The 19,426-nt window shown below is 52.1% G+C and overlaps 9 protein-coding genes across 9 annotated transcripts; 6 read left to right on the top strand and 3 right to left on the bottom strand.

Moving 5' to 3' along the window:
- Positions 1 to 288: 288 nt before the first annotated feature.
- Positions 289 to 1,337, top strand: P170DRAFT_354798 (aldo/keto reductase family protein; the record flags this gene model as incomplete). Its single annotated transcript, XM_024844058.1, has 2 exons — positions 289 to 346; positions 397 to 1,337. 2 exons carry the CDS (start codon positions 289 to 291, stop codon positions 1,335 to 1,337), a joined length of 999 nt encoding a protein of 332 aa, XP_024705697.1.
- Positions 1,338 to 1,764: 427 nt separating this feature from the next.
- On the top strand, positions 1,765 to 2,334 carry P170DRAFT_463611 (uncharacterized protein; the record flags this gene model as incomplete). Its single annotated transcript, XM_024852179.1, has 2 exons — positions 1,765 to 2,185; positions 2,249 to 2,334. 2 exons carry the CDS (start codon positions 1,765 to 1,767, stop codon positions 2,332 to 2,334), a joined length of 507 nt encoding a protein of 168 aa, XP_024705696.1.
- Positions 2,335 to 5,246: 2,912 nt separating this feature from the next.
- On the top strand, positions 5,247 to 5,879 carry P170DRAFT_424775 (uncharacterized protein; the record flags this gene model as incomplete). The annotated part of the gene is made up of 1 exon (XM_024847588.1): positions 5,247 to 5,879. One exon carries the CDS (start codon positions 5,247 to 5,249, stop codon positions 5,877 to 5,879), a length of 633 nt encoding a protein of 210 aa, XP_024705695.1.
- A 331-nt stretch (positions 5,880 to 6,210) lies between these two features.
- P170DRAFT_435583 (uncharacterized protein) lies at positions 6,211 to 7,229 on the bottom strand. The gene has a single exon (XM_024848969.1). The coding sequence runs from the start codon at positions 7,182 to 7,184 to the stop codon at positions 6,390 to 6,392; it is 795 nt and encodes a 264-aa protein (XP_024705694.1). The 5' UTR covers positions 7,185 to 7,229; the 3' UTR covers positions 6,211 to 6,389.
- Positions 7,230 to 7,587: 358 nt separating this feature from the next.
- On the bottom strand, positions 7,588 to 9,588 carry P170DRAFT_405419 (TolB family protein; the record flags this gene model as incomplete). Its single annotated transcript, XM_024846587.1, has 1 exon — positions 7,588 to 9,588. The coding sequence occupies one exon, from the start codon at positions 9,586 to 9,588 to the stop codon at positions 7,588 to 7,590; it is 2,001 nt and encodes a 666-aa protein (XP_024705693.1).
- Positions 9,589 to 11,060: 1,472 nt separating this feature from the next.
- P170DRAFT_508578 (uncharacterized protein) lies at positions 11,061 to 12,855 on the bottom strand. Its single transcript, XM_024854591.1, has 2 exons — positions 12,651 to 12,855; positions 11,061 to 12,595 (listed from the first exon to the last, which is right to left on the bottom strand). Exons 1-2 carry the CDS (start codon positions 12,685 to 12,687, stop codon positions 11,091 to 11,093), a joined length of 1,542 nt encoding a protein of 513 aa, XP_024705692.1. The 5' UTR covers positions 12,688 to 12,855; the 3' UTR covers positions 11,061 to 11,090.
- Positions 12,856 to 13,807: 952 nt separating this feature from the next.
- On the top strand, positions 13,808 to 15,577 carry P170DRAFT_445713 (class I SAM-dependent methyltransferase; the record flags this gene model as incomplete). Its single annotated transcript, XM_024850731.1, has 6 exons — positions 13,808 to 13,921; positions 14,300 to 14,414; positions 14,725 to 14,773; positions 14,825 to 14,980; positions 15,030 to 15,491; positions 15,544 to 15,577. 6 exons carry the CDS (start codon positions 13,808 to 13,810, stop codon positions 15,575 to 15,577), a joined length of 930 nt encoding a protein of 309 aa, XP_024705691.1.
- A 397-nt stretch (positions 15,578 to 15,974) lies between these two features.
- Positions 15,975 to 17,040, top strand: P170DRAFT_143042 (uncharacterized protein). The gene has a single exon (XM_024842480.1). The coding sequence runs from the start codon at positions 16,156 to 16,158 to the stop codon at positions 16,909 to 16,911; it is 756 nt and encodes a 251-aa protein (XP_024705690.1). The 5' UTR covers positions 15,975 to 16,155; the 3' UTR covers positions 16,912 to 17,040.
- Positions 17,041 to 17,270: 230 nt separating this feature from the next.
- P170DRAFT_329456 (VIT and vWA domain-containing protein) lies at positions 17,271 to 19,088 on the top strand (the record flags this gene model as incomplete). Its single annotated transcript, XM_024843359.1, has 1 exon — positions 17,271 to 19,088. A coding segment is annotated over one exon (1,818 nt), but the record flags the coding sequence as incomplete, so codon positions are not given.
- Between the last annotated feature and the right edge of the window lie 338 nt (positions 19,089 to 19,426).

Below are 19,426 nucleotides of genomic sequence, written 5' to 3'. Positions count from 1 at the left end.
TGTTAAACAAGAAATATCCCATATTCCTGGGCAAGCCGGCAACAGGGCGTGAAGCTGACGAGATCCCACGGCGACATCGCTAACGCCGGTAATGCCGAGTTGCCACCAAAGCCACAGACCTTCGGAAATAACCAAGCCTACTGCCATAAAAGCCATGAAATGTCAGATTCAAGGAGCCTTGTTGTCGAGTATATAAGGATGTTTGCTCTGGTATGCTGCACTGTATATCCAGGTTTGAGTCGACATCTTTCTCTATCACAAACATCTCCAACCCTTCCGCCAATCACCATGACGAACAACAATAACCTCAAAGTCGTCTTCGGAGCCATGACATTTGGCAAGCCAGGTGAGAGAATTTCCCATAGTCAAATAAAAGAAAATATCTAACACTGCCAGACACACTTGGTGCCCGCGTCCACAACACCCAAGACGCCGCTAAGATCCTCGACATCTTCCAAAGCCACGGACACAACGAAGTCGACACAGCCCGCATCTACGGCGCCGGCTCATCCGAAGAAATCCTCGCCGCAGCAGAATGGCAAAAACGCAAACTGGTGATGGCCACAAAGCTTTACCCCAGCAACGCCGCCGTCGCAGAGAGCTACACGCACCAACCGGCCGATCTCCGCCGCGGTCTCCTCAAGAGCCTCTCAGCCCTAAGCGCCGACAAAATCGATCTCTTCTACCTTCACGGCCCCGACCGCAACACGCCCTTCGTCGATACCCTCCGCGAAGTCAACCGCCTCTACCAAGAAGGGTACTTCACGCGCTTCGGCCTGAGCAATTTCATGGCGTGGGAAGTCGCGCAGATCTGCGAGCTCTGCGTCGCAAACGGCTGGATCAAGCCGACGGTCTACCAGGGTGTTTACCACGTGCTGCAGCGCAGCATCGAGCCCGAGCTGACCTCGTGTCTTCGCAAGTACGGCATCTCACTGTATGCGTTCCAGCCGCTGGCCGGCGGGTTCCTAACGGGCCGGTATGCGCGGGATCAAACGGAGTTCGAGGCGGGATCGCGGTTCGACCCGAAGATTCTGCAGGGGGCGGTGCATCAGAGAAGGTATTGGAATGAGGCGTACTTTGATGGCCTGGAGGTCATTTCGGCGGCGGCGCGGAAGTATGGATTGACTGTTGGGGAGGTGGCGTTGAGGTGGTTGAAGCATCATTCGTTGCTGAGAGGGGAACTCGGCGATGCTATTATTGTGGGAGCGAGTAGTGTGCTGCATTTGGAGAGTAACTTAAATGATTTGGAGAAGGGGTCTTTGCCGGATGAAGTTGCCCAGGCCGTGGGAGATGCTTGGGCTTGCGTTAAAGGTGTTGTGCCCCCTTATTGGCATTAACTGATTTTGGTTTGCAGTTTTATATCACTTATGTTTTTAGATTTAGTATTATGTTCATTAATGTAGCTTTATTTATTCGCATCAGTCCGATATATCTTGATATATATATTGTTCATTTTGAGCCTCGAGGGTAGAGCCATAGTACATAACGTTTTGACCCTTAAGTTGTAGTGTTAGGGTTGTACACATACCGGAATCACGTCTCTTTGTCCTCCACATGATAGTTGGTTACACAAGGGCTCCAACGCACGCGGCCTCGAGGATCGTTGCGGTTAGTCCGTCCTCCAATTTTGAAGTCACACAATGTCGGAAATTTCAAGTCGTGGCTGCACCCTCCCAGCATTTAATCCCTATCTTCTCCTCTCATCCTCCTCACCCCTTATTTCACCTCTCACTGCATTGTTCCAGCTTTTTCACACTCATCATGATGTCTACACACGATTCCCAGCATTCAGACGAAGAAGCAGTCTGCATCTGCATGGTGGACGGCCACCGTTTCAAATTCGACGACAGCGTGCCCGACGAAGTAACCGAGCTATTTGACAGCCTCTCCCAACGAAATGCCAAATTCTCCGAGATCCCCACCGAATACCTGAGGTACGAAATTGAGTACGATGCATGGGCGGAGACAGACAACGTCATCATTGACGGGCACGTGTTTGCCGTCAACTACGACGTACCTGCCGACGCGACTGCTGCGCTGATCGAGCTGGCCAAGCGTGAGAGCGTCCGATATGCCGATGTTCCAGCGGCTTATAGGCAGTACGAGGACCCCAGCAGTGACTGGGTCCAAGATCCGGATTTTCCCGCGTCGGCGATAACCTACGTCCAGGATGACTCGGATGAAGGTAGACCATGCTCTTTTTGTGTCTGGGTATGTGCCGGGATGGGCCTTTGCTGACGTTGGAGAGATATACCGTATAGCGAGAGCGACCAGGATGAAGAAGACGGAGAGAAGGAGTCAATGGTACAAGAGGATAAGAAGAACGACAAATGATATCAGTTGGATACTGTTGCCCGATTATAAGGCTGCATGCCTTTCAATTTGCCTGAACCTTGCTCTCCAAAGTTTCTACCGCAACGGAAGACCCATGTCAAGTTCCCCATCGAAAGATTCCACTATATACCATACCAGCGCATATTCCAACCCAAGGGTCGTAGATCTGCGCCACAGACCTCAGGCCGGCTAGTCGTAGCTGGCAGCAACAGACTAAACCTCTCACTACAGCATGAAATCTCATCTCCTACCTCTCCTGGTCATTTCACAGAAGAGAATAATGCCTAGTCAGGTATTATTAGCCTTAGAAGAATTTGATAGTGAAAGGTGCTATGCTCTTGCGATAGACACGTCCCATCAGCTGTTAAGTGGGTGATTTGACTCGTAAAATCAAAGGATGATAGGATGAGTCGAATTGTATAGATTTATACAGGTGTAGGTTCGTAGAATAGGAGTAAAGAGGTCCGGCGAAATTTATGGCAACTCGCACCTCAGACATCTGCGACACTCCCAGAGAGCAGGAGTTGCTCTCAAGAACTTCTGGTATTTGAGTTAGCTGGGGGTTTGTCAATTGAACCCATTCACAGAAAGTCGGGGTTTGAAAGAGAATTCCTGAAGCACGCCACCACGGCACTGTCACCTCCACTGCATAGACGGAGTAGTTCTCGAAGACAGGCTACCATGGCTGAGCGAACCTAATACTCTTCACCAGCCGATCCTTATTAAACTCTATGAGAATATTCTGTCGAAAAGCATCGTGGTTTGCTGGCGAAGTGACCCAGTCTCAAGTCCGCAGGAACACTCATCGGCATGGATATCCGCAGAGAAATGAACCATGGTTGGGGCTCACCCAACAGGGAAAGCGTCCTGTCAATCGGACATCAACCACGTTCAGCCCGTCAATGTATGCAGCCCCTGAACCATATTCCGTAAATTTCACCTGAGTCGGCTAAGACGGACACTGCCTGCGGGCTTATCTGATGGTGCTATTATGCCGATCGCACTTAACCGACGTTGATTTTAGTCATGTTAGTTTCATCTCGGAGACGGCGCGAGAAGGTTAAGCATTGAGTTTGGTGAGACATGCCGATGTCAGGTTTAGCTTCTTCTGTCACCGGATAGTCTGAGAACTAGATTCAGACAGTTTGGCTGAAGCTGATGTCGAACGTTAGTTCGCGGACATGGCAACATATTAGGAAAGGGTTGCGTTGATCTCGCAGGAGACAAGAACCTGGGAAGTTCCAAGCCGAAGGATCGTCGTTTCGCTAGAAGCACAGGAAACCTGCTTCAACATCTGAACTTCTGGGAGAGAAGTCGTCGGGGAAAAGGAACAGAAGCGAAGGAAGAAGGAAGAGGGAGCCGTGGAAAAGAAAGCCGCCGACCGACGGCCCATGGATGCCTGACCCAAGTTCTGCCTCAGGCCACCACTCCTGCCCCAGGCAACGGGCGTGACGCGCGGACAAACATCGACCAGCCTCGAGTCACCAGCCTCCATCTCCAACTCCCAGCCCACTCCAGTCCCACCGCAGCCCTGCCCGCATCCACTGCCCGTTGATCTCACGGCCTTTTGATGTTACCGCCATCATCCCACTCGGCTTCGTCGTGATGATGTTGAACGCTCAGATATCCGTTTTATGGGCTAGCTTCGGCGAGTCTTGCTTTGGCTTTGGCGCGCCGTTTGCTATAACCGGCGTGCTTAGTTTCTCATAGTCTCCGGGTCTGACATGTTCCGGCTAGCGATCATTGCTGCACATGGAAATCCAAGCGGCATGTCTAAACTTTGAGTCTATTCCGGTTCCACACGTCGACTCATCGCTACCCGATCATCCATGCCCTGTATCCTCTCTATCGAGACCCCAGGACGGGCGATACGGAGTAGACACGGTTCGCTCTCCACTGGTCCTCGATGCAATTCGTGTGCCGCACTGTGATGGTAACGCGTAACGCTTTCATGCAGGTCATCTCGATGAAGTCGTTTCCTTGATCATAATTGAGGAAAAAGAATGGGCTGGGGAACCGCGGACAATGCGTTGTCTGGAGTGGTCTTTCTTGTTTCCTCCCAAACACACCAGAGCTGGCTACATCATCCTAGCGCCGTAGTAATGATTGGATGCAGATTATCAGCGAGGCATATATCGCCCCACAGGATCTGCGACAGTTCTCACGAAGCGGCTGGACTTGAGACAGATGCTGTTTGGGATCTCCTGGGAGACAAATCTAGAATTCTGCAATGATGCTACACGATCCGCCAGAGCTTTGCCACTGGGGAAATCCTGAGGCTGGTTGAACGTCATGCAAATAAGCATATCTTCGTGATAGATTGCGACAGCTGATGCAAGCCCTGCCGTGACCACCATCATCGTGGGTCATCGCCATGCCATCGCCACCGCAACACCTTGTTAGCAGTGTGACTGGAGAGATCGGCGACCTTGTTGATCCACTCGCTTGTCTGGCGGTTGGCTCAATCACCTTTTGGTTTTAGTGGTTGGCGCCGACTACCCACGCTAGCATGCTCTGCAACAAGCTTTGAGATTGGCCATGAGGAAACTGGAATGGTGGTCAATGCCCCTGGCTAGCGCAGGTCCAGGAAACGGCCTACCAGCATTCGGGCTGTAGGTCCACTCGGAGCCGACTATGGCCATCCTATCATTGCCGAACCTGTGCTGCGACCTGGGCCACAGGGATCAACACCCTGGCGGTATCTGGATAGACGAGAAGAATTGTAGCGGCTGGTGGAAGATCGTCAACATAGCGTCACAGAATGGTTTTCCGTCCAGCTCACATATTTAATGGCCTTGATATCCGGGTCAGATTGTCTCTTTGCTCCAGAACATTCAGACTCAACAATCAAACAAGTCTCTTATTATTCTTCATCTTGATTATCCTTCAGCTTCTTTCATACACTCTTCAATATGAAGCTCACTTCCATTGCCATCGCGGGCCTTGCTGGCTACGCTGCTGCCATGCCGGCTTTCAACTTCTTCCCCGGCCCTCCCCCTCCTGACTCAAGCTCGCTGCCTCCTCCCCCTCCTCCCAGCGAGACTCCTTCCGTGGTCGCCAGACAGTTCCCTCCTGGCCCGCCTCCCAGCGGCACCCCCAGCGGTCCTCCCCCTCCTCCTAGCGCTACTCCCAGCGATGTCGTGTTTGAGAAGCGTCAATTCGAGGGACTTCCTCCTCCGCCTGCTAGCAGCACTCCTAGCGGTACTCCCAGCGGACCTTCTCCCCCTCCTAGCGCATCTCCAACCTTTGCTCCTCTGCAGGAGCGCCAGTTCGAGGGTGTGCCTCCTCCCCCGCCTTCCGGTACCCCCAGTGGACCTCCCCCTCCTCCCAGCAGCACGCCGGTTGTGGAGGAGCGTCAGTTCGATGTGCCCCCTCCCCCTCCTTCTGGTACTCCTAGTGGAACTCCTCCCCCTCCTAGCGCTACTCCCAGCGATGCTGTGTTCGAGAAGCGCCAGTTCGAAGGAGTCCCTCCCCCGCCTCCCAGCGGCACTCCCAGCGGACCTCCTCCGCCCCCATCCGCCTCTGCCACCCCTTCTTTCTTCTAGATGAAGAGCGGAGTCTGGATCTGCTTGTCAAGACTGGTTCTTGACGGGCTGATGGTCTGGTAATGGTGAAGGTTCATGGACTGCTTGGTTTTCATTGACCTGGATCGATTGTCATGGAAACTAGGTAGTTATTGGTCAATGTTTCAGGCGTTAATTATCACGGAGGTTGGACGCAGGTCAGGCGATATGCTAGAATGCCTTGTTTATTGTGTCATGTATTTATGTCTTCGTTATGCTTTGTTAGATAGATCTGATGAATTAACATTGAATTTAACTACTATTAGGACCTGATCGAATACTCCTGCTCCTAGACACATGTATCAACCAAGTCCACAGTTCTTAATAACCAGGATATTCGATTGGGACGATGAGGAGTTCCAGTGTTCATGTCTCATAATTCTATTCTAACCGTACGCCATCCATGCAATAAACATAACCAGCCCAGCTGACCAACAACGCCAAACAGTCTTCATCCTTAAACCCTAAGCACAATCCCCATATACAGCCAGCTCACTCCACCGGCCTCAGCGCAAAGAACCTAACCGGCAACAGCCCCAATCTCCTCGGAAACCCGACCTGCAACTCCGTCGCGAAAACCCTCATCCCGGCCTCCGCAAACAGGCTTAAAAACTTCCCCTCCGTCCGCGTGACACTACTATCCTCCTCATCAAAATCATCCCCCTCGACCCCCTCCCCCGTCGTATTCTCCTTGACCACCACGAACCCACCGCGCGTTAAACAGGCACAACATCGGCGCAGAAACGCCACAAACTGCTGATCCGTCAAATGCCCCGCGCACCACTGCACCCAGACCAAATCGTACTGTCTCTCGGGAACCCAATCCTCTAGCCCGAGTGTGTACACGTCGCCAGGGACAGCGTCAGGGCCGGCCTTTTCGCGGTTCGCACGTAGCACAGACGAGAACTTCGCGACGGGTTCGACGGCGTCGACGGTGGTGCAGACTTCGCGGAGGAAGCCCTCTGTGACGCGCCCGATCCCTGCGCCGCAGTCGACGCCGCGGGGGAGCTTTTCGTCTAGTTTTGGTTGTTGAGATGTGGAGGATGAGGATGTGAGGGATGGGTCTGTGGAGAGGAGGCGCTTCGTCTTGGCGAAGAACGCCTTCGAGCCTTGTAGATCGATGCGCGAGACTTGCGGGAATCCGCCGAGCATGCCGTCGACCGTGGCGGGGATGTCGTTCCAGTAGGCGAGGGAGTGGGCGTGGTCGATGTTTGAGTCTGGAGGGGGGGAGGAGTCGGAGGAGTCATGGCCGGTGGGGAAGCCGGGGGTTGAGGAGCGTGAGGACATGGTGTGTGGTTGTGTTTGTGTGCTTGGAGCAGGAGAGAGGAGTTCTCCGGTGGATTTTGAAGATGATGTCAGTGCAGAAGATCTAAATGGGACCCTGTGCCTGCCACGTGATCGGCAATGGCATGGTGCCTGAGAACAATGGCATTCCAGCATAAGGCTAGTCCAGGATGGGCGATTAGTGGGTCTGGGCTAAGCGCTGGTTGGTTGGACGTAACACGTGATCTGGAAATGTTTTCCGGCGGCTGTCGAGGCATCGTGCTACTTTTACGATATAATAGTGGATTACTCTTGCTATTGATACATTACTGGTCTTTCAAGTGTGTTAAACTCAGTTTGTGTAGTGTACAGTCAAAACTCAATACTTTTATCAAAAGTGGGTCTACCGACTTTCTAGTTTCCACTCTCACTTGCGCTGCGCAGAATTCGGCACATACAAAGGCATCGAGTCCTCCCAGATCGAGTCCGTCAAGACCTGTTTATTGCCGCCATCGGCATCCATGACCATGATCTGGCCATAGGGCTGGAAGGTGTTATCATACAGGGCGCACTCATACTGGAAGCCGAACATGCCGGTGGAATAAATAATGCGACCATCCCACGACCAGACGGCATGCGCGTCGTTCGCACCACTACTCGTCAGAATGCGCAGATCCGACCCGTCCGGACGGATGGTGCAGACCTCGTAGTTCGTGGGGCTGGTCTTGCGCGTGAACACGATGCGCTCGCCGTCGGGGGAAAAGAACGGTAGGTTATCCCATTCCGTTGTGAGCACGGAGATCTGACGGGTCTCGAGATCCAGCACGCGTAGGCCGAGCTGCGACTGTGCGCCCTTAGATGACTGGGTGCCCCAGACGCGGAAGACGACCTTCTTACCGTCGTGCGAGAAGCTGGGAAAGCCGGAGTTGATGGCCGTGGTGTTGTCGGATAGATCGGCGGTGCTGTTGGTGAGGACTTCGGTGTGCGAGCCGTTGGCCGTGGCGCGGATCAGCCAGCCACCGTAGGCGCCGCGCTGGGTGAACCAGGAACCCAGGCCGAAGACGAGCCACTCGCCGTCGGGGGACCAGGCGGGCTGGAAGGCGCCGGCGAGGCCCTGGGCGTTCTGGCCGGTGTTGACCATATCGTTGTCGAGGGCGTCGTAGATGAGGCGCAGGTTGTCGGCGGCGGGGGTCATGGTGACGACGGAGGAGTTGCCGAGTTGCTTCTGGGTGATGGCAAGCTGGTTCTGCATGGAGAGCTGCGGGAAGACGTCGGTGAAGCGGTACTCCCAGTCGTCGTCCCAGCTGAAGAGCTTCTTCTCCATGGGCCGGATGTCCCAGCCGATCTTCTCGTAGACGACCTTCTTGCCGTCGGGGGACCATGCGGGCGTGCGGATGGTGCTGCTGTTGATGTATGCGCCAGCTGTGGTGAAGATGCCTTCTTTGTCGCCGCCCTTGATCAGGTATCCGATCTCGTTCGGCGTGATATACTGCGGGTAGATCTTGACGCCGGTGCCGCCGACCTCTTCCTTGACATCGGAACCGGACTCGAAATCGACGGAAACCAGAGTCGAGTTGGCAGATGCAACAGACTCAGGACGGTGCGCATCCCACGTAGTTGCCCGAGTCATCTGGTAATAGAGAATGCGCTTGCCGTCGGGCGACCACTTCGGCGAACCCAAAGCATATCCCTTCTTCGTCACGACCTGGCGGAAATCCGACCCATCCGGCCTAATGACATAGATCGACAGTTCCTGAGTATGCTCCCAGCCGCTGAGACCGAGGTAGGTCTGGTCCCCATGGCCATCCCAGTCGACGTTACGATCCGAGGAAAAGGCAATCCACTGACCATCCGGAGACCAGGATGGCCGAAAATACCCATTCATCAAGGACGCGTTTCCAGCCGTAGTGGGCGTATCCGTCAGGTTCCACTTCTTCCCCGTCTCGATATCCAACACCCAGACGTTGGCCTTGTAGCCGTTCGCCGTCGAGACGTAGGCTGCTAGGCTTCCGTTCGGCGACAGCACCACCGAGTCCTCGACGGAGGGTGTCGCAACTAGCTCCTGTAGATCGGACCCGTTGGTTCGGACGCGGTAGATATCAGAGTTTCCGTCTCCGTTCCGCTCACTGGTGAAAGAGATCCATTGGCCGTCGGGGGAGAACTCGGCGTGATATTCGTAGACGGGGTCGGAGAGGAGAGGACGCTCGCCCGAGCCGTCGGTGTTGGCAATGTAGAGTTGCGAGGTGCCAGGGGCGATCCGATTCATGAGGAAGACTCCCTTTTTATCGTCTGACACAGAGAGATCGCGTGGTGGGAGGGAATGAGGGTTGGGTGTGTCGACATCGCGGGCCATCTGCTGTGCGTACGGACAGAGGGCGAGGGCTGAGGGGGCTAAGAAGCCCAGGCAAAGGGCCGTGTAGGAACGCATCGTGCTATGTCCTTGACTGGCCTATGTGAGGAAGATCAGAACACTCAGACTCACGACTGCTCGCGCTCGACGATTAGGACGAGGGAATAGCGAGGGAGTATTTATACCTTTGCAAATCCTCACCCCTTTCGACCAAGAATCTCTTGGCCAACCATCCTCCACTAAGCAACAAGCGAAAATAACCCGTCAAACCATTTGACAATCCCCGTCCAAGTCCTGCCCTGAAAGATAAGATCCACATCGCAACACATCCGAGACACCCAAGCCCGGCGAATTCCCACCCTGCATAGTGCATGTAACGGTCGCCCTTCGCAAGAATTAATCTCGACAGCGCAGTGGAGAATCAGGGGAGACAGGCGTATATTATCTGATAATCAGACCTCCATCAGTCGGGGCTGCGGTGGGTCAGCTCGGACTTAATTCTCTTATCTGATCGTAACCTCGGGCGTAACCACTGCATCCAGTATGGTCGCGCAGCAAACCGGCTGGACTCTGCCTGCAGAGATGATTTTTCCTTCGAATCAGCTCGGCAGATATATTGCCAAGCGTGACGGTGCAGTAAGCGATATTGTGATCTTCCTGGTGTTGAGTGGTTGACTTGTTGTCGGAGTTGTCCGGAGGCGGATGTTCGGGTGAAGATGGATTGATTAGGGTTGTGGCAGGCGAGTCCGGCTACCTGTTTAGAGGTCAGGGGAAGTTATATTTTAGCCGTTTTCTGTGTTGGGGTCTGAATACGTTTGGGTGTTTGTCTGGGTTAGTGAGGGAGGGAGGAAGAGCTGGTGCAGTGGTTGGTAAAGAACTTGCTGGTCTTATTACTCGGTCGAGTCTGCCGTCTTCGATAATTATCTGAGTAGTGCTGTTGCTTAGCCGTGCCAAGTTTAATCAAGAGGCACAAGCCTCGTGAAAGGATCGAAAATGCGGGTTCCAGTCATTGACTAGGGAGAAGCAAAAAGTCGTTAGGTCCCCTGAATCTACAGATGCAGTCAGTCCATACAGTAGCCAGTGTTATGCGTGAAAGTAGCCCAACGCAGGGAAATACCTGCAGAGATAATGGACATTGGGCAGGGGGAAGATACTAATTCGTCTCCCTATACCGTGAGCTCCAAATTAGGGCGCTCTTTTTAGTGCTATCCAATGTCTTTTTAATGTAACGTTAGTACCCTAAGCTTTCCGATTATTCAAGGATATTCTAGATGAGTATAGATAATGTAGGTTGCTGTTTTGTCGCAAAATCGAGATTGACTTTGAGGAGCCTACCTGAATGCTAAAATCCGCAATCTTTCCAAATATTCCTGTCTAGACCGTGCACTTTTATATCAATACTATTTTTTATCTCTATATGATCGAAGGACGAAAGCTAGACTTCTTGATAGAATCGTCATGATTTAATATTGAATATAAAATAGTTATCTTATCCGGATCGAATACATCCACCAGTTAGACCCGACAATGGCAGAGGCCTTATTTTAAGAGCCTATCCACGCTACATTTCAACAAGCCAACTAGACCCCGTCTCCCAAGCCGTACGCCAACCCAGAGAACGAACCGTTAAAAAGAACCGTGTAGTCTATAAAACACGGCGGAAGGGGCTTGGTATTTCTCATAAACCATAGCTCCTTCCGTAGATGAGTAGGTTTGGTGAGTCGGTGATGCAGCGTCTTTTCAGAACCCCCAACTCTAATCGAGTATATCTCTCGGTCGACTCGACAGCTGACTCTATTGAGCTGACCAGGAACAAGTGCTGTGGGGTGTTTGCCTTCTCTACAGTCCACGCAGACATACTGCTCCGTAGATGACCAGTCTTTCACATCCACACATTTTGCATGCCGCCATGTATAGCAGCGACGACAGCAAATCCCATCTTCGTCTAAGCCCCCACGCATACCACAGCAGGGTACAGACGAATGGAACCTCAGAACAGCGGTATCTTTAAACTGGGGCACCGAGGCGTAATAGCACCGTTTGAAGGAAAGTGAGGCCTGCGCGAATGCCACTGTATCTCGAGGCTTCAATTCATTTAGGATATTATGAAGAACCTCGGGCGGAATGTGAACTTCCGAACTTTCCCTAGCAGCCAAAGTCTTGGTCCAACGGTCTGATGTTAGGATTCGGATCAGAGCACGGAATCCAGGAGAGCATCGGAGGGCCGAGGAATTGGTGAGTAGAGCAATACTCTGGGAGACTGAAATAAAATCACGAGAAATCTCCGCAAAGGCGACATGTTGAGGTGAGATGAGAACCAAGCGGACATCACGTCCCTTGTAGTCATCAAGATGTGGTTTAGCTATTTCGAGGGCTTCGTTTATAATGGGATTGGTTTCGATATTTTCGTGTAGAACGACAAGAAAACCATGGAACCAGTATGTGTCCGCTTTGGGGTAACCCCAAGAAGGAATCGACGTGAAGGTGATTGGAAGCTCGAGGGTACCCTTGTGTGACAGTTCGAAATCCCAGGCGGCAAGGCGCAGGAAAGCGATAGCCAGGACCCGGAAGACTGGACAGTCGTATCTCCACGTGAAAGGGTCATCGATGTAGAAACGCCACATGAAAACGAAGTCGGTGAAGAAGCGCTCCTGTAGCTCATTCATGGGAGTGGGGATAGCCGGGTCAATATCCAGCGATCCGAAAACTGGCCTTTGATCCGGGGTTGGCCTTCTCTGACAGGTATTGCCAAGAGCCATGTATTCGCGCTGTTCAAGGGAGTGCTCGATGAGCAAGTGATCAGACGCACAGAGTGTTGCAAGGTCGATGCATATTGCCGCAGGACGTAATGTGTCTTCAAACTCCTGCCGCAGGGAGATTATGAAAAGACCGGCGTCCATGTCGATAGTGTACACATAATTGAGATTTGAATGAATCGGAGTGCGAAAAGGGATTGGCTCCCATTCCTCAAGCCGATCGGGCTCGTACCAGGGCTGGCCACAAATTTGCTTGATCATTCGGAAGGTTGGTTCAATATCAGGGGGAGATATTCGCCCCCGTAAGTCATAGGAACGATACCATTTCCCTTGCGAAGAAAGTCAGTGATTTAGTAGGTTGAGTACTGTTTGGGATTTATTGACCGTTAATATGTACGTTCCAGATTCCTCTAGACACCATTTTTAGAGCTTATGACTGCCAGAGAGCCAGCAAAAGGATCTGGATGCTCTGAAATGAAAGTGACATGAGGATGTAATTGCGGGGTTTGGCCAAGACGACTAGCTTCGTTAAGTAGACCGGAAATATTATTCTGAGAACTTGAATACTTCCCAGTAGCATGATTATTCCTGAGATTTCATTTGGTTGATATTGCATTTCAGAGTCCAGTCACCTACTTCCACTTTCTCAGTTCTCTCGCTTTCAATTGCATCAACTAACCGACCATCCTTAATAGCCCATAATTACGCCGTAATAACCCATACGAGGCTATTATTATCCACACGAGGGGCCGATCGGTCGATGACAGATAACAACTCCCGATGAACTGGATAGATCACATTCCTGCATTCTTGGCATCATATTTGGGCGCCGGCAGGGTGGCAACAGAGTGGACCTGCTAAACAACAGTGGGGATTGGTCCCGCCAGGATCGACCTGAAGAACGAACCTCTTTTCCCTGATACGCTGCACATAAGCCACTCTGAACAATGAGGTCATGGAATGTTGGATCGAGATCATGGAAGGGGCTCTGAGGCCCTGGCAGGTATCTGCAGGTTGACTTGAAGGGAAATCACGACATAAATATACATTAATCCGCACTCTGTATAGTAGATCATTCCTGTGAAGGATTCACCTACCCCTGTTCCACCAACTCCACGACGAGAGCCATAATGGAGAGCTCCACTATTTGGTCTGTGAGGTGTCAAAAGGTCCCCTGAAATCAACCCTGAAGAAGGTAAAGTCTGCGCAATGGAGCCGTTAGTAAATGAACAGCCCACGCTAACATTTGTCTCACCAACGTGGAAGTAAGGAGTCAGAAAGACGTTGTGCAAACCCACGCCCTGACCCTCTTGTGCTATTCTGTGACGTAGGGCCCGTAATGATCGAGCATTCCTTAATCGCCGGTGTCATTAGGGCTGCCGCTGGAGGTATGAGGTCATCGTCAATATCAGGACCGATTTAGTTTCGCCAAGACTGGAGTGTAGTGTTTAAAGGGGCCCCTCGCAAATTTAACCATAGGTCTTGGATTTGGTGTTGAAACAATAGGTGAAGTTGTGGCCTCTCTTTTTGAACATCGCAACATGGCTTTGACATTGGGTCGACAACAACCAGCTGCACGGCCAAGGGCGGAAGCTGCGAACGCGTCGCAAGATACTGATGCTCCATTGCCAGATGACAATGGGGATATTAAAGGGGTATGGCTCTTATATTCTATTTACTGATTGATTTCTGACATTTAGCAAGTCATCTGCGTTAGGGAATGCACGGCCAGCAGATGAGAACGTCTCTGGAGAGGACATGCCGGGGCATGTGCTGGCTCCTATAATATCGAATAACACGTTTTCCCATCATAATGTATTTACATCACCGACATCGCCATCCGCATTGACCCAAGGTTAATCAATTTCAGCATCCGCAACTCCCGTCTATCGCCGAGCTACTCGGAGAAGTGGATCAATACTACCAGGCCAACATCCCGATTCCAACACACGATGACGATCTGGACGAGGATATGGCTAGTGTACGTCTATGACCCATGATACAGATGCGCAGTTCAATACTAATGCGCTTAGACAAATGGAGGAAGTGACTATGACGAAAGTGTTATGGATTCATACTCCTTAACCTCGAGCATTTTGGACTATCAGTATGAGAATGGTCGACGGTATCCTAGTAATCGATCGGTAGGTGAATTGGTAACAATCCACATACGACATCTAACTAGAAATAGGGAGATTACATGTACAAGTCCTGATTCCTACATTTGAGGCAGGGTTAACACGAGCAGGATGCCCAATGATGAGGTCGAACAGGACCGTCTCGACTTGGTATGTGCCCGCAGAAGTAATACACGCTCATACTAACACTAACTCAGGTACACCATATGTAAGACATAATATCTACATCAAATCTTAGCACGCCATCTAACCACACCTCTAGCTACCTCATGTTAATGAAAGGAAAGCTCTTCAACGCACCCGTCGAAAAACCCAAAAAGTCCTCGATCTCGGAACAGGGACAGGAATCTGGGCAATCGACTTTGCAGAGTACGAGGCAACCGCCGAACCCCTTCAGAGCCAGCTGACAGCCAGAATCAGTGAATTCCCAAGCGCACACGTAGTCGGCAACGATATCAGCCCCATCCAGCCCTCATGGACGCCTCCCAACGTCGACTTCTTCGTCGACGACTTCGAAAGTGACTGGCTGGAGAAACAAAATACCTACGATTTCGTGCACTCCCGGAACCTCGCAGGGTACGTCCCATCCCATCCCCACCTTTATCCACCCCTAACATACATGCAGCTGCGTCATGGACTGGCCCCGCCTCATCCGACAAGCCCACACCCACCTCAAGCCCGGCGGTTACCTGGAGCTCCAAGAGAGCGCCGTATGGGGCTGGAGCGATGACGGATCCCTCACCGACGACTCGCCAATGATGCAATACCTAATGGCGCTCGACGACGCCGGGAAAAAGATCAGCAGGGACCTCAACATATACCAGTACCTGACACGGTGGCTGATCGACTGCGGCTTCGAGGACGTGCACGAGGCGACGTACTTTCTTCCGTTCTCGCCGTGGCCGGACGATCACGGTTTGAAGGAGATCGGGAAGATTCAGGCGATTATGGTGCAGGATGCGATTGAGGCGTATGGGTTAAGGTTGTGTACGCAGGTCTTGGGGTGGAGTCCGGATCGGACGAAGGTCTTGCAGGGGTTGGTGAGGGAGCAGTTGAAGAATCCGAGGATGCATTCGTATACGAAGATGTAAGTGTAGAACTTTTGTTGGGGGTTGAGTGTTTGCTGACGGTGTTTATAGTCGGGTTGTTTATGGGAGGAAACCTTTTTATTAGGGAGAGGGTCGGAGGGTTGGTCAGATAGCTGCGATCGCATTTAGATTGTAATTGAGTCAAAAGTGAGCTTTCTTTGGACCGTTTCCCCTGACCATGACAGTTTGCCTCGTTAGGAAGCGCCCTTCCAAGTCAGGTTCATTGATTGTTTTCATGGAAAGTGGTCAATAAACATGAATATGCATCGGGTTGTTCATTTGCTCATCATCACCGCGTCTATCCGCTCTTGGGTGCATTTAGTCATACTGACCACAGGCACAATGAAGGAAGCCACATCAGAATGAGTAGAAATAATGTGTTCGTGGGTTGAGCGTAAATTCGCTCGACTTCCTGAATAGGGTTAGCGGCGAAGCGATCCACGAAGATACAACACTCTTTCTCTCACTTTACCCAGTTCTTCCTTTCTGATTCTGCCTTGTCCCATGAGTTTATGGTCTCCTAAGTGAGTCAACCAATCAGGTACTGTTTGCTATCAAATACCCCATGTAACTAGAAGGTTGACGCCATCCTCATATCATAGGGACAAGCATGACCCTACACCTACACTGAAATCGTCGGAAATCGTGAAATATCAGCCCACCATGGAGGTGGAGGATTCCGACTACGAAGCCTTCATGCGGTCGACCTGCTACCACCTCGCTCCCCGCGGGCTTGAAGGCCAGGACTTGTATTTATACCACGCCCGAGAACGCTACCGCAGCAGGCTTTTCACCAGAAGAAAGATCAAGGAAATGGATCCCGAGGATTTGAAGCGTCTTGAGTCATTTATCAATCTGCACATCAAGCTCGATCTGGAAGTCCAACGCCTTGCAGCTTTCATAAATAAACGGCGTGCGCTCCAGGACTCGATGGAGATGGCTTCCAAGGAAAGGCTACCGAAGGAGGGGGTCAAAGCTCAGGTCCAGACCATCAAAGACCAGCTGAATGCACTCGAGTTCGAAATGCAGCCCGCCCGTGAAATCATCTTCAACACCTCTTGCTCGATCTTTCTCGGCCTCGCGGACTTTCCAGACGGTAAGCTTAAAGAGCGTTTGAAGATGCCTCATGCTCATAATGATTGGATTGAGTGGCACTGCCGGGGAAGAGGTGGATGCTGTGCAAATATGTGTGGATGCTGCTCAAAGCCCAGAGAAGGGATTGATATTAAGGGAATAGGGCATTGCACCTCGGCCTGTGTGTGCTGCAAGCAGAGACGGGAAGCACATACTAATACTTCGGACGGTCCGCTTGGGATGGAGATGAAGATCGTGAACCTGGCTGACAGCAAAGAGTGTTTAGGCCTGGTGGACTTGTTTATCGGTCATACAGCGTATGATGACTTTGGCTACGACCGATAATGGTCTGCGGGTATCGTCGGGCTGGACTGACTCATGGCTCACATCCAACTCATCATTTCATTTGCTAATGTGCACAAGTGACTCACAAATTACAAGTTTGATCTGCCATGATTCCTGTCAGCCTGGACCAACGTATCCCCGATACCGAACTAATCGCCAACCCCTTGACCTCCCCACTTAAAACCCTCGACCTTGTCCACATATCCACAACATCATTCATCGCTCTCTATACAATCTGATTCTCGAGATAACACACCATGCCAATCTCCTCACCCCTCCAATCTGGGGTATATTTTACATCCCCCGCCACCGGGCACGGTGATGAACAATCGTCCCGACCGTCTCAACCCTCTCATTTCCCCCTTCTCTCTGTCTCTATTGATGCGAAACTCGATGGCAACATCTCTACCACAATCATCACTCAAAAATACAGAAACCCGTCATTATCTCCAGCTGAGCACACCAAGTACCTCTTCCCCATTTACGATGGCTCCGCTGTCACGTCCTTCAAATGTTGGATAGGCCCAGACAAGCTGCTCGAGGGAGCAGTGAAACCCAAGCAGCAGGCTCGCAAGGAGTTTGCAGAGGCCGTCTCAAAACACAAGGCTGCTGTCCTCGTCGAAGAGCTAACGCCGGAGATCTTTGAAACTAATCTCGGCAATATCCCCGGCGAAACAGACGTGACAGTTCAAATCACCCTAGCTACTCGATTGAAAAGTAATCAAACGACCGGCGCGACAACCTTGACCATTCCAACCAGTGTGGCCCCCAGATATGGAGACCGACCAAAGGGGTATGATCAGCCTGATACTGCAGGCAAAGAGGCTACAGCAACCCAAGATGCGCTCCACATCAAGGTCCATGTCTCCATGCCTGAGTCAATTAAGAAAATCGAGTCGCAGACCCATCTGATCTCCGTGGATCTTGGTTCTGAGGCCGGTGCCTTTGACCCACGCAAGGCGAGCGCTTCTCTAGTCGGGCGCTCCGCAGCCTTAGGCAAGGACTTCGTTCTCACCATCCTGTCCGACTCGAAGGAGTTGAAGGTCTCTCGAGCTCTTGCCGTGCCGCAGCCAGACTCCCAAAAAGCCACCATCGCGCTCACACTGAGCCCTGGCGATCTGTTCCGGAAGAAATTCCGTACCCACGATTTCACCGGCGAGGTGATTTTCATCGTCGACCGCTCCGGGTCCATGCGTGGTAAAATGCCCGCACTGCGGGATGTGATGAATGTCTTTGTGCGAAGTCTTCCGGAGCACTGCTCCTTTAACATTGTCTCTTTTGGTACACACTATTCCTGGCTCTGGGAGACCTCACAACAGTACAGTGAAGCCACCCTCGAAAAAGCGGATAGCGACATCGCTGGCTTTTCAGCCAATTATGGCGGCACCGGGGTCTTGAAAGTGCTGGAAAGCATCCCAATGCATTTCAACAAACAAGCCAATGTACCAACCAACGTAATTGTCCTGACGGATGGAGAAACCTGGGACGTCGAGAACGTGATCAAATTCGTCAGAGAGATGGCATCCACACCGGAAAATAACATCCGCTTTTTCGCCTTGGGAATTGGAGACGAGGTTTCCCATCGACTGGTCAACGGCATCGGGGTGCAAGGTGGCGGATGTGCCGAGGTGATCAACGACACCCGGTCGTCTCTAGTCTGGCAAGGGAGCGTGATCCAGATGCTGAAGAACGCATTGACACCTTCTCGGTTGCGATGCTCAATCAGTTTCGCTGGGCTGATGCAGAACGGAGTCAAGGGGATCCAGGCACCTCACACCATTCCACCTTTGAACGCTTTTTCCCAGCATTCAGTCTACTATATGCTTGAAAACGGAGTCGAAGAGCTACCGGACACCCTGACCGTCACGGCCACCACGGACGACGACATGATTCTATCCACGGAGCTACCCATCCACCGAAGCGACACCCAAAGCATCCACCACCTCGCCGCGAAAGCTTTCATCGAAGACTACGAGACCGGCCATAGCTGGCTCCACGCAGAGCACTCCGCCCTCCAAGCAACCGACCAAGACGCCTTCAACCGCATGCTCGAACACGAAGCCCAGCAACTGGGCGTGAAATGGTCCATCCCCAGTAAATGGACCAGCTACGTGGCCGTGGACCGCAGCTCGCAGCAAGAGCACGAATCGTCTCTGGCGCCGGCCGAGCGAGACGAAACACCAGAGTCCTCGGACAGTGAATCCGACGAGGACATGGGATTCGGGCTTGTGGATGATAGCCCAGATCACTCCGAAGGACACGGAGCCAGTCGCTTCCTTTGTGCCGCTTCATCTTCGTCCTCCAATGACGACACCGACGCTGCAGCCAAACGGTCTCGGAATGTCGCGTCAACCCAGAGCCTCGGTAACTTCAGGAGCGCCAGCAGTGTCCCACAGGCACAGAGCGAAGGCCTCCAACAACAATCCGACACCATGCCCAGTACCAGAGGTAGTAGCGTCACAGCTACACCGCAAGTCGCGTATAGGTCCGCCGGGCCCCCTCCAGCTGGCTCAAG

The sequence above is a fragment of the Aspergillus steynii genome (genome assembly GCF_002849105.1).
Source record: "Aspergillus steynii IBT 23096 chromosome Unknown P170scaffold_3, whole genome shotgun sequence".
NCBI lineage: Eukaryota > Fungi > Ascomycota > Eurotiomycetes > Eurotiales > Aspergillaceae > Aspergillus > Aspergillus steynii.
The sequence above is the reverse complement of the archived record's forward strand: the minus strand, read 5'-3'. Positions and strand labels throughout refer to the sequence as shown.

What these genes read in the sequence shown, in the direction of transcription:
- P170DRAFT_143042 (XM_024842480.1), top strand. Translation starts at nt 16,156, where the DNA reads ATGGAGGTGGAGGATTCCGACTACGAAGCCTTCATGCGGTCGACCTGC.
- P170DRAFT_435583 (XM_024848969.1), bottom strand. Translation starts at nt 7,184, where the DNA reads ATGTCCTCACGCTCCTCAACCCCCGGCTTCCCCACCGGCCATGACTCC.
- P170DRAFT_508578 (XM_024854591.1), bottom strand. Translation starts at nt 12,687, where the DNA reads ATGGTGTCTAGAGGAATCTGGAACGTACATATTAACG. An exon ending in CTGGAACGTACATATTAACG is followed by an intron (nt 12,596 to 12,650) that starts GTCAATAAATCC and finishes TTTCTTCGCAAG; the next exon opens with GGAAATGGTATCGTTCCTAT.